At 36.0% G+C, this 13,683-nt stretch overlaps 1 protein-coding gene across 2 annotated transcripts in view; it reads right to left on the bottom strand.

The window, feature by feature from the left end:
* The window catches only part of ZDHHC17 (zDHHC palmitoyltransferase 17), a 121,873-nt gene extending 108,241 nt beyond the window's left edge, over nt 1-13,632 (bottom strand). Inside the window, exon 1 of one of the 2 annotated variants that reach the window (XM_076007152.1) lies at nt 13,437-13,632. In XM_076007152.1, the coding sequence (XP_075863267.1) occupies nt 13,437-13,529 (93 nt within the window). In that variant the 5' untranslated portion in view covers nt 13,530-13,632. The remainder of the gene's footprint in view (nt 1-13,436) is intronic. The other variant, XM_076007153.1, reaches the window with a different exon arrangement.
* Nucleotides 13,633-13,683: the final 51 nt, after the last annotated feature.

The following is a 13,683-nucleotide window of genomic DNA, read 5'->3' on the forward strand; positions in this document are numbered from 1 at the left end:
TATTTTCTTTATTAAACATTTCCTCTATTTAACCAAGGTAAGTAAACTTCCTAGACAGAAATTCTTAAATTAAATGAATATTTTAAAGGTTCTTGCCATGATATCTAAATTGTTTGGCAAAAGGATTATATTTATAATCCCACCACCAATATATGACTATTTCTCCATAAATTCATTGGCAATAGTGTTATTTTTAAATTTTCCCCTATTTAAATTAAGTAATACTTGCAATTTCAACTTTAAATATATTTTCCTATTCTATTTCACCTTTTGACAATTCTCTGTACATATTCTTTGACCATTTTATTGTACTTAAGTCCTGAAATTTGTTTAATGTATTTGAACGAATCATACTTTTATATATATATATACAAGAATGGATATTAACCTTTTTCATACTGAACTAAAGATTTCTGTTTCATTGTTAGAATTGTTGATTTTGGCTTTCAATATATTTCAGAGATTATACTCTTTATAGCCACATATATTAATCTTATCCTTGGACTTTTTTGGTCTTCACTTTTTATATTTAAACATTTCTGCAATCATTAGTTCTATTCATCAAATATTTCCAGTTCTCAGGTACATGATGGGATTGTACAACTTTGGCCTTCTGAAAGATAAGTGCGTCCGAGTGATTGACCAAGTGATTTTTAACCAATGGAATACTAATAAAAGGGACCTATTGCTTTAAGAGAACACGTTTAAAAGCCAATATGCAATTTCCCACTCTCTCTTTCCCTCTGCCATGGAGACTGGCAATCTTCCTGAAAGTAGAGATACTAAATTATTCTTGAGTTCCAGAGTAGCTACATCCAACTCACAATGTATGTGTAGCATGAACTACTAACATTGTTATTTTAAAAGATGAGGTCTTGCTATGTTGCCCAGGCTAGAGTGCAGTGGTTATTCACAGGCTCAATCATTGCGTACTATAGCCTTGAACCCTTGGGCTCAAGCGATTCTCCTGCCTCAGCCTCCCAAGCAGCTGGGACTACAGGTGTGTGCCATTGGGCCCAGCTAATAAGCCAGTAAAATTTTAGGGTTGCTACTGTAGCAAAAACTAGCTTATCCTGACTAATTCTGAGTTGTTTATTTTGGTAAACAGCATAGCATGTAAACTTATCTATATAAATCATTTTCATTTTATTTTGAAGGTGGTTATAACTACTACATGGTTTTATGAATAATATTCATGAATTTATCTTATATCTGGCCACAATGTTAAAATTATAATCTCTTATTTTAGATGATCTCTTTGAATAGTCTAAGAATACAATCATATCTCCTGCCAAAAAAAAGTGTGTTTTTCTTCATTTCCATGGCCTATGGAATTGGCAAAAACATCAAATGTGATACTGGAAAAAAATTAGAATACATCCTTATTTCCCTGTATTTTCTCCATTTTTAACAGACAATTTCTTTAGTGTTTCTCCATTATATATAAAGTAGTTAAATCATCTTTATTTAAATATATTTCCAGGGAATGAATAACACTGTATTTTGGTAGAAATGCCTACTTGAGAACCAGATACACTCTTGCATTATAGACTTTGTCTAATTTAATATTTCACTTGAAATTCTCAATTTCATCCTCCGACTCTTAAGATTCTGACTAGCATTCTTTTAATATACCTCCTAGTTGGATCGATAATCTTATGGAAGTCACCTTCCCTTCCCCCTTGTTTCCCTACCAAACCACAGGACAATTTTTCTTACCAAACAGCCCATACACAAGTCCTGGCCAACTAGGTCTCAGAAAGCTAGGACAACACCAAAGTTATGTAACTAAGTTCATGAGTTTTGCTTTGAAGCAGCCAATCCCCAACTCTCACAGGAAAGCCTAGGTGATCATGCCCATGGGTCTTAATAAAAGCATAGTTCCACAGATGTCCCCTCTTTCCTCTCTCCCAGCTCATTTCCCTCCTTCCTTAATCTTAACCTCACTGGGACCTGTGAGTAATAAATTTCTTGTTTCATGCATTTTGGTTCTAATTTCTCAAGTGTCTCACCTAACACACACACTGAAAACTAACTCTAACCCCTCCCCCTACCCTACCCCAGGCTCTCCTAGAGGGTGGGGTTACTGGGCTTATGGCCACTCTCTGGAGAGACCTCAAGACCAAATTAGAAAAAAACTGTAACAATAAAAATCATAACAGGCCGGGCGCTGTGGCTCACGCCTGTAATCCTAGCTCTTGGGAGGCCGAGGCGGGCGGATTGCTCAAGGTCAGGAGTTCAAAACCAGCCTGAGCAAGAGCGAGACCCCGTCTCTACTATAAATAGAAAGAAATTAATTGGCCAACTGATATATATATAAAAAATTAGCCGGGCATAGTGGCGCATGCCTGTAGTCCCAGCTACTCGGGAGGCTGAGGCAGAAGGATCACTGGAGCCCAGGAGTTTGAGGTTGCTGTGAGCTAGGCTGACGCCATGGCACTCACTCTAGCCTGGACAACAAAGCGAGACTCTGTCTCAAAAAAAAATAAAAATAAAAAAAATAAAAATCATAACAAAATTGCAACACCAAATGCTGGCCAGTATGTAGAGAGATAAGATCACTCATACATTGCTGGTTGGAATCTTTAAAATGTACAGGTACTCTGGAAAACACCTTGGCAATTTCTTACAAACATTAATATACAGCTACTATATAACCCATTAATGCACTTTTGGGCAATTATCTCAGAGAAATGAAAATTTATGTTGATGCAATCACTTGCACACAAACATTTAAAGAAGTTTTTATATATAATAACAGAAAACTGGAAACAAACCAGATAACCTTCAATGTGGAAATGGTTAAACAAACTGTGTTACATCCACAGCATGGAATACTATTCAGTAATAAAAAGGAATGAACTACTGATATACACAATCTGATGACTGTCTAAAGAATTATGCTTAGTGAAAAAAGCCAATCCATAGGTTATATACTACATTATTCCACTTACATAACATTCTTAAAATTACAAAATAATAGGCCAGGCACGGTGGCTCACGCCTGTAATCCTAGCACTCTGGGAGGCCGAGGTGGGCGGATTGCTCAAGGTCTGGAGTTCGAAACCAGCCTGAGCAAGAGCGAGACCCCGTCTCTACTAAAAATACAAAGAAATTAACTGGCCAACTAATATATATAGAAAAAATTAGCTGGGCATGGTGGAGCATGCCTGTAGTCCCAGCTACTCGGGAAGCTGAGGCAGAAGGACTGCTTGAGCCCAGGAGTTTGAGGTTGCTGTGAGCTAGGCTGACGCCACAGAACTCACTCTAGCCTGAGCAACAGACCGAGACTGTCTCAAAAAAAAAAAAAATAGGTAATCAAAAATTATAAAATAGAAATGGAAAATAAAATTAGTGACTGCCAAGTTTTAAGATGTTGGGAGCTAGACGGATGACCATATGGGTATAAAAGGGCAATAGGAAGGATTCTTGTGGTGATGGAAATGTTCTGTATCTTGCCTGTATCAATATCAATCCCCTGGCTGTGATATTATGCTATAATTTTGCAAGGTGTTACCACAGGAAGGACCCAGTAAAGGGTACATGGATGGGCTCTCTCATGTATTATTTCACAATTGCATGTGAATCTACAATTATCTTAAAATAGAAAGTTTAGGCCAGAAGCAGTGGCTCACACCTGCAATCTTAGAACTTTGGGAGGCCTACATGGAAAGACGGCTTGAGGCCAGGAGTTCTAGATCAGCCTGAGAAAGAGTGAGACCCCATTTCTACAAAAAAGAAAAAAATTAGTCTGATATGGTACCATGCACCTGTAGTCCCAGCTATTAGGGAAACTGAAGCAGGAGGATCACTTGAGCCCAGGAGTATGAGGTTGCAGTGAGCTATGATCATGCCACTGCACAGCCTAGGCAATAGAGCAAGATCCTGTCTCAAAAAAAAAAACAGTTTAATTTAAACAAAAGTTATCAACTTGAACATTTAAAATATGTACAATTTATCATGAATTGAATATGACTCAATAAAAAAGTTATGCAGGAAAAAAATTTTTAAAATACAAATTTTTAAAGAAACTATTTCCAGACCAATGTTGTCTAATAGAACTTTCTTCAATTATGAAAATGTTATATAACTCTGTGCTGCCTAAAACAGTAGCCACTAGCCATACATGACTGAAAAACACTTGAAATGTGACTAATATGACAGTAAAAAATGAATTTGAAACTTTATTCACTTTAACTAATTTAAATAGCCAAATGTCACTGGTGGCTACCATATTGAACAACGCAGGTCCAGACATTACAAAGAATGGGAAACACCATTATGGGCTAAAATAAAACTATGTCTAAATTATATACAGAAAAAAATACAAATTTTATAACATAAATACCATTTAAGTAATGAAAATAAAGAAATGTATATAAAATATACATTTAAATGTGTAAGCATAGAAAATTTAAGTATACTTAAATGTAATGGTTACCTATGAGGAAAGAAATGTGTATGTGTTGAGCATAAGGAACTGCAAGACTTTCACTTTCTATGTACCCTTCTGTACTATTTAGATTTTTTTTACAATAATCATGCATCACTTTTGTTGAGACTAAAAAAACTGCACTCAGATTTAAATTTCTGATACCTTGAAAATTCATAAATTATTCAACAATACAGAATAAATCAGATGTTAGGATAATAGTTCAGAAAGTTTCAGTTTATATTTGCTATGGTCTGCTATGCTACAATGATAGATTCTAGTTTGTCAAATTTTTTTGTCCAAGTGTGCTCTTTTTTTTGGTTTTTATTACATTCAATTATCCATAGGAAAAAAGACAGAAATAAGGAGAAAAAAAGTTTATATAATGGGAGCTTCTGAAATTAAGTTAATTAACTTCTTACATAAACAGGTAGAAGATTCTGGATATTTATATTACAGGTATTCAAAGAAAGCAAAATTTCTACAGAAAACACTGTACATATTTTATTGTACTGTACACTGTACATATTATATTTACTGAATTATGAAGATTAACGAATATTTGTAATTTCAGTGAAAGTACAAGTGGAGATCAAATCTACCCAGTAAAAACAGGATTAACAATGGTATACATGCTTTCTCATAATCTTGAGCTGCAGAAAGAAAGTAAAGATTATAAAATAAATAATAGTTAACTCTAAATTATTTGCCAGATACTATTCTAAATTTTACTCAGACACAGAATTTCATAGAATCAAAAATGCCACTGATTGTAAGATGCACCATTACTGTATGTATCACTAAGAAACACTGCCAATTGAACTACAATCCAATGTTTTTTTATCAATTAGAATTTTTACTTATACAAATTGGAGTATTATTTATACTGATTGAAAGATCTTTTATAGACAGGTTTTTATCATATATCACTCTTTTGGATCTAACAAGTAGAGAACGAATCAGTTATTGTACTGCTAAAACTTCTTCATACTCAAGGTTAGCCTCTTCTGAATCACTGTTCAACCTAGAATTGTCAATCCCCATGTTTTTCATCACAATATTGTTTATGAGCTACCAAGAATACTGGCAAACAGTCTTTCTTAAAAGATTTTGTCAGTTTCATTATACCTCTGGGATTTCCTTCCAAGCTACTGACACACATTCCACAAATTTTGATGATTTTCTTGATCTTACCAGAAGTTACCAACAATGTTCAGAAACAACCAGGAATCATACTCCTTTCTCAAATGTTCAGTAAGTGGATTGCTAACTAAAATGGAGGCTGCAGGCATGCAACTATGCCATCAGGAATAACCACAAAGATGGCCCATACACAGGAAGTGACAAATAATCACTACTGTAACTTGGCCAAATCAACGGGCACCATTAACTGTAAGTCACAAATCTCATTTTCAGAGATATTAAAATATATACATGTTAAAATCTATAAAATATGATATATTAATTCATTTAATCTCATAAGGACCCTCAGAGGTAGGTGCTATTATTATCCCCATTTTTCAGATAAGAAAACTGGATCACCCAAAAGGTTAAGTAACCTGCCCAAGATCCTATAGTCACTAACTGCTGGATGTGGCATTTGAACTACATTATTCTCCCTGAAATGTAAGCACAAAAGCTCTATTAAGTAGGAGAATGTGGTTCAGCAACAAATCTTTAGAAGAGTTTGAAAAATAATACAGTAGGACTCTTCAAAAAGGCTTAAACTTGAGGCACCTGCAAATTAAACCAGCACTACCTGTCCTCGGAACAGCTAATGGCACAGGTTTAATACTCAGTGTATCTATCCCCAACACCATCTACACCTAGGATTATTTAATGAAAATCCCCTCCTTTCACAGGATTAATGAAAGTATCTTTTACCTTATTTATACTAAGTAGGATAAAAATTGAATTAAAAAAAATATTTAAAGGAATTTTATTATTTCAAGTCAAAGGGTTACTAAAGAAGTAGCTTTAAAGCAACTGCCAAAAATAAATCCTCCTCTGACTCCTTTAATAACAAGGAAGAATTGATAGTAATGGATAAAGTTTTTCTACTATATTGTAAAATATAAGTAAAAAATAAATTGTGTTGTGACCTACTACTTTATAAAGACTTGAGCTATAAGGCCAAAACAAAAAAAAAAAAAAAAACAATGCTGACATGGAAGAAAGGGGTAGAGGGTATATGGGAACTGTCTGTACTTTCAGCTTAATTGTACTATGAACCTAAAGCTGCTCTAAAAAAATTCTATTCAAAAAATTTAAAACAAAACATAAATGAGGACATTTGTAATCACAGCCAGCTAGTGTCTAACAAATAATATTCAATCAACTCTATATCATGTCTATCACACTGTACTGTGCTATGAAAACAGTAGTAACTTGGATTTAAATTCAGTTCTGTCACTTACCAGCAAGTTACTTAATCTCTCTATGCTTCCATTATCTCATTTGTGAAATAGGTGTAAAACGCTATGAGAAGTAAATGAATATATATACAAAATTGTTTAGGTTTGTGCCTAGCTCATAATTGTAATTAATAAGTGTTAGCCTTTATTACATTACCTATCAGATTAAGGAGGTAACATTCAAAGCACTCAGTACAATGCCTCATATATTAAATGTCAAATTAGCTTCCTTCCCTCTTCTATAATACAACTTCTCCCACATATTAAGTAGGTATCAGAGAGTAGGGGAGAAAGTGTAGGAGTGTTTATCAGAATCATTCTAGGTACTTTTTCAAAATACACCTGCCACAAATTCACATACTGAATTAGAAACTTTGAGGTGTTATGTATGGAAACCTGTATTCTAACAAAGCTCCCTATAGGATTCTAATATATACATACATATATTCTTACTTCACCCAACCCACCTCCTAAATAAATCCATGATGAAGCTATTACCTACCAGAAATTAATGGAATTCAATGTGTTGAGATATCACATATTTTAACGTAAATTTCTTGTTGGAGTTCCTATGTATTGTCTAAATCAAGGGTTGGAAAACTATAGTTTAGTTTTAGCCCAGGAGATAAATCTGGCCCACCACCTGATTTTATAAATAAAGTTTTATTGGAACACAGCATGTCCACTCATCTCCATATTGTCTATGACTGCTTTCATACAACAACCGCAGAGTAGTTGCTACAAAGACCATACAGTCCACACACTTGAAAATATTTGCTCTCTGGTCCCATACAGGAAATGTTTGCCAATTCCTGGTATACATAAATCACAAAGAATACTATTCACTAGCCCAACTTGAACATTTATTTTGAAGAATAACTGAGTTCAATGTAATTACAACATCACTTCAAGTATGCTTAAAAAAAAAAAAAAAAAAAAAGAAGGCTGGAAACAAAGCAAATAAACAGTTCTTCACATAAGGGTGTATGAGACAGAAATAGTTTTGCCTGCCCAGCTGTTCCTCCCCCAAATCCAACCAAGTCATCTTGGCCAATTACAGTGCTACACACCCATGGTCACAGGAATGAACACATAATCTAAATCAGGACCACCCAATGCCACTCTTCAGTGTGGAACAGGGGAAGATATGCAATCCATCTTTAATGGTTAGTGCAGATTTGAAATATATGGCCAAAAAAAAAAACACTGGCATCCATGTCCACCACAAAGAAACTGATCTCCATTAGGAGAAAGGGAAGGAGGGAAGAGGAATAATGAGAAACAGTCTTGCTGGCGTTCTCAGTTCAGCTGTGCTTGATCTAACAATATCTCTGCCATTCTGAATTTGGGTTTAGACAGTAAATTCCCTTTTTTGCCCAAATAAGTTTCAACAGAGTTGCTGACATTTGCAACCAGAGGATTCTAACTTCCACAACAAGTACCTTCTGTCTTCAGCTCAAAAAAGGATTTATTTTTTTTTTCATAAGAATAGGGATAGTTTGAGACATCACTAGTTTTGTGCATCAGTTTTGGTTATGTCTCACAACTTAATGAATGTTCAGGATCAGAAAATTATTCCTAAAAACTAAACAAGATCTATGGTCATTTACATGAGGAAAAAAAATAAACAAGGGTTAATATAGTAACATCTCAATCAGAAGTTATTTTTCACTTGATTTTTCCTAGAATAAATAATGGATAAAAGCACAAGGCATGTGATAATATATACAAAAACTGCTTTGGGCACATTTAGCCTTATTATTTTCATATCTTCTACAATCATTGATAATCAGAAAGATGATGCTAAGACACTATATATAATATTCTGATTATCAAAGAAAGATTTTATTATATTTAATATTTAGTATGTATAACCCTAGAAAATAGGATAAGTCACTTGGCAAATTTTCAACAAGGATTGAAATAAAAACAAAAAAGTATTCTGTTTAACCTTTTGTAACTCAGGATATTAAGTTCATAGTATTTCCTTCACAGAAGGCTGATGCTTCACTGTATTTTCATGCTATCGCTTTACTTTCAGATAATTTTAAAAGAAGGTATTAGCCTAGGTCTAAATAATTATTGCATTGGGTTAAAATTTTATTTGTATATTTTATAAATACAGTATTGCTTTCCATCACAATTTTTCAAGCTCTAAAGTTAAAATATTTAATATTTTATTCTTAAATTATTTATCTGTAATAAAATATAATCACAAAATAATACTACAATCAGATGATGCTTTGAAAGAGAATTTTACATAACCTCAATAGTAAAAGACCTCTTTAGATTACATGATTGTTAGGGGTTCTGTTAAAAGATACATCATAAGACGTCTTACCTGTTCAATCCTGACTATCCTATAACCTTTAGGATACTCTCTGGAGGAAAAGAGGACCACAATTCACTTTTGACTCTAAAAAGGTACACACCCACACTCAACCCTCATCTATCCTGAGGTATCTGAAGATCTAATCTTCAGATTAATCTTTTGTTATTTTGTGAATCTCATTACTTTGTGGCCTAGCAAAGGGTCAAGACTACACTTGGATGTTCAATAAACACTCTCCATATCAAAGCACACATCTTTTAAGAATATCAAATTGGGAAAAAAAGGCTTATATTAATAATAAAGTCATCATCTGCCTATTCTTGATCCCCAGAGATAGCCAGTATTAATTGGCCAGTCAGCTGCATCCATGTCTAATATATACATAATACTATTTCTTGACTTATCAATTTGAGATACTACTGCTTGCCACAACATTACTAGCTAATATTTATTGTGTTCACTAAGCAGACCTTATTAAATCTAAGCAGACCTTATTGTGTTCAAAAAGCAGACCTTATTAAATGTGAAGACAGTAGATACAGTAATACTTCGGTTTAATATCCAAACAAAAAACCCATTAGACATGAATATGGATAAAATGAATGTGAGATTTAAAAAATATTACCATTAAAAAGACAGAGAGAGTAAAATGAGAAAAAAAAGCTATAGCAGAAGTTTTGAAATTGAGAAAAAAGGAAGAAAGCAAAAGATGAAAGCCCTAGATAATCTAGGCAATCCAGTTCAAAGCTGAGTCAGATCTTGCTGAAATAGAGAACCCCCATAATACTCTGGCAGAAGGGGGTATTATGATCTCATTCTACGAATGAGCTGAGACAACTTGCTGAGGATGTGCCAATGGGTAAAACAGAAGACTGGTTATAGCAAGTCTGCTGGACCAGTAGACCAACATGTGGTCTCTGTCCCTCTACTGAAGTCTTTTCTCCAACCATTCTAAACGACAGGACTCTGACTCTACTAATTTGGCACCAATTTGAATTCTGTCAAGTATTTTGTGTGCATGTAACTTCCCAACTAGATATTACCTTCTGGAAAACATGTTATCCTTTCTATTTTATTTTAACGCATAAAACTTAACACAGTGCTATGTACCTAGTGGTTAGGTGATTATCTTAAAAAAAAAAAAATCACAACTTACAATCAGAACACTTGAGTTTGAAGAAATCTTAGAGATAATCTAGTCTAGCCTCCCTATCGCAAAACCAAAGAAACTAAGAGCAGTAAAGTATCTACTAGCTCAAGGTCACAAAGCTAGGGATAGCACCCTAATCCCTTGATAATCAGTTCATCTTTTTCCAAATAGCCTTTAATTTCTTCCATTATGATAAAACAAATAATCACCATTTTAACAGAAAACAAAGTAACACCAGCTTCTCTTTCAGTATTTACTATATGTCAGGGCCTTTACAAGGTTTTGCTTGGCAGCCTACTTGCCTAGATCTGTGATGACTGCTTTGTAAACGTTATCCTACTTAACACTAACTCTGAAAGTAGGCATTATCAATCCGATTTTACAAATGAGGAAAATGTCATTTGACCATGATAACAGTAAGCAGCAGAATCAAGATTTTTGGTTTTTCACCACAGCTTTGGTTCTACAGTACCTCTCACTGAATGTACCAAAAAAAATTCTGAAGTCTCACGCAGAGTCCCAGCACAATAAGTGACCCAAACATCATAAACAAATATTTAAATGACTGAATGAATGATTTAATTCATTAAAAAGTAAGGTTCTCTTACCACAAATACCTCTAAAAAGTGTTCCCCTAATTGCATAATCCTAAAGTTTTAACAGTAGTTTGCATACTAACAAGAGATTAAAGCAATGGCTTATTTTTTTATCCTACAAACAATTCATCTATTTAATGAATATTTAGTGAGAAACTATTTTTGTGACAGTGTTAAATCGAAAGATAAAAAGTAAAATAAAACTTGTTCCTGCAAGATCTTATTCCACTAAATTAAAATCCACATAAGTTTTAAATCACTCACCAAAATCAAAATAAATGTGTAACACTTCCCTCCTTCTGGTAGAAGGAACAGAAATAACATTAACTAAGCACCTGCAACATGCCAGTTCTTTAACCTCAACACAGTTTCACCTAACACCTTTCAGTCATGTAAACTAGGCAACATCTCTATCTCCTGATGAACAAACCGAGGCTTAAAGAAACTAAGTACCTGTCTCAGGTCACTTAGGTGGTTACTAAAGATCCAGAATTGGAATCCAAGTCTGTCTGACCCAAAGTCTACGTTTTCTTCAAAAAGTGATTAAAAGTAGTATTATTTCATTGCTCACCGAGACAGAGAGTGGGTGCTTTCTAAAGGAGGCTGAAAACACTGCTTATTTAACAACAAAAATACATTATCTCACTTAATCTTCACTATAGTCTACTAGCTAAATATTATCATCCCATTATAAATGAAGCTACTCAGAGAAGTATCTTGCCCAAGAACACACTGCTAAGCAGCAGCAGAACTACACCAGGTCTGCACCAAGTGCAGACACTAATCGCAAAAAAAAAAAAAAAAAAATGAAAAAAAAATGCAGAAAGACCTCAGCTGTGTGGTTACAAGCTTAAGATCCAAGGCACTTAAAACTAATCAGACCTTATACTTTTTGGTTAAAAAGGAATGAAATATACTATTAACACCAATTTCCACTTTTCAATTATGAGGAGGTTGATTTTCTAGTAATATCCTATCCATTAACTGGCAATTTGAAGACCGGTTTCCAAACTTCAAACCTGCTGGCCATTCTATTATACCAAGCAATCCCCGGTTAATTATTCTTAAAGTAGCAAACAGCATAAATACTATTTTACGAAGCAAAGATTTATGAAGAATAGTATGTTATAATATATAGAATAAATATTTAAGTGTTTGAAATATTTCCAGAGGACCAAAAGAAGAGAAATAGTCCCTTAGCAACATTTTCAAGGCATCATCTTAAAACTTTGTCTGCTTCTTGATATATTTATTTTTGGGGCCTAAGTGTGAACCAAAAGAGAAATCTCCAAAGCCAATTCTGATAATGTTACCACTTTGGTCAAAAAAAAAAAAAAAGTTTCGTCTTACTGTACAATTCTTGTTTGTCAGAAGTCCAGAGTAGCCTTTTCTATTGAGACTGGCCCACGAATATGTTCCTAAGAAAATGACCCATCTGTTTTTGACAAACCAAAGTGATGAACGGGAGGGTAGTTGAGTACTAACATATGAGACTGACTGCCATTATTCGCATTTTACTCAAAAATAGGAGCATGCTACAAACCAAAATCCAGAAATAAACAGAATCATTCTAATGTAAAGCAACCAGGTAGAGACTTCCATGTTTGTTCACCCTACAACACAATGATTGTCTTCACCCTCAACCTCATAAAAACTACCCGGAAGCTGTGCCCCTGCCCCATCCACAGACCACTGTGAATCATTAAAAACCAGAATGCATCCAGAATTGCTTCCAGGCCTTAACTAGCACTAGCTCAGCTACAAACTAGGAGAGGTAAACAAGTACAGAATGTGACTGATCCTGGAGGGGGGCACTGTTTACTTATATGGGAAGATACTCATGCTGATGGGAAACGTGTTGCACTGTCCTTTCCTGGCTCCTAAAAAACAGTACTTTGACAAGCTAATGTAAGCATAGTTCTATTCCCAAAAGTTTTGACCTATCTTTTTAATCGCTTAAGGACAAATGCTCAAATAAGGACAACTGACACAAGGTGCCCCAAGGTGCTGCCCATGGCATAACCTGGAAGGACATCGCTATGTCCAAGAAATTGTCCCCTCATAGTGAGCTAAATGGAAGGATAGATACCGTCATTCACACTGGCGAAGAAAAAAAGAAGAAACCAAAACCAGACGCGCTTCCTCCTTGCCCCCGAAAGGTTTGGAGCAGGAATAGAAGCTAAGCCGCGGTTCCAAAACAGCACCAGGACCCCCGGCGCCTCTGCACCCGCAAGCAGCGAGGGGACAGAGCAGAACCATCAACATCTCCACCTCTGTCCTCCAGGCACAGCCAGGGACTGCGTCCCAAAGCCCGCCCCGGTCGGGCCCGCCCCGCTATCTCCTCCCCCGTTATCCGCTCGCAGCCGCGCTCGGGCCTGGACTCGCCTCCCCACCCTCCCCAACTTCGGCACGTCCCACTAACCCACACACGTAGGCCACCGCCCTCGGCGCGTCCGGAGGAGAAAGGTTGGAGAGCTGCAGGGCAAGAAATTCGCTCGGCGCGGTTCCTCACCTCTGGATGGAGAAGGGGCACACAGCCCGCCTCAGTATCGTACTCATCCGGGCCGTCCGCCATCTTGGTGTTAAATCCCTCCTCCCGCTGCATGCCGGGAGAAAGCGTTTCACCCTCGCGGGGCTCCGGCGAGGCGGAGGGCGAGGGCGAGCGCGAGCGCGAGCCCCGCCAGAGGCGACGCGGCTGCCTCCTTCTTCCCTTGCCCCCGTGACGCCCCCTGTGCCCCCTCCCGCTCGGAGGGCGCGGG

The sequence above is a fragment of the Microcebus murinus genome, chromosome 10, assembly GCF_040939455.1.
Source record: "Microcebus murinus isolate Inina chromosome 10, M.murinus_Inina_mat1.0, whole genome shotgun sequence".
Taxonomy (NCBI): Eukaryota; Metazoa; Chordata; class Mammalia; order Primates; family Cheirogaleidae; genus Microcebus; species Microcebus murinus.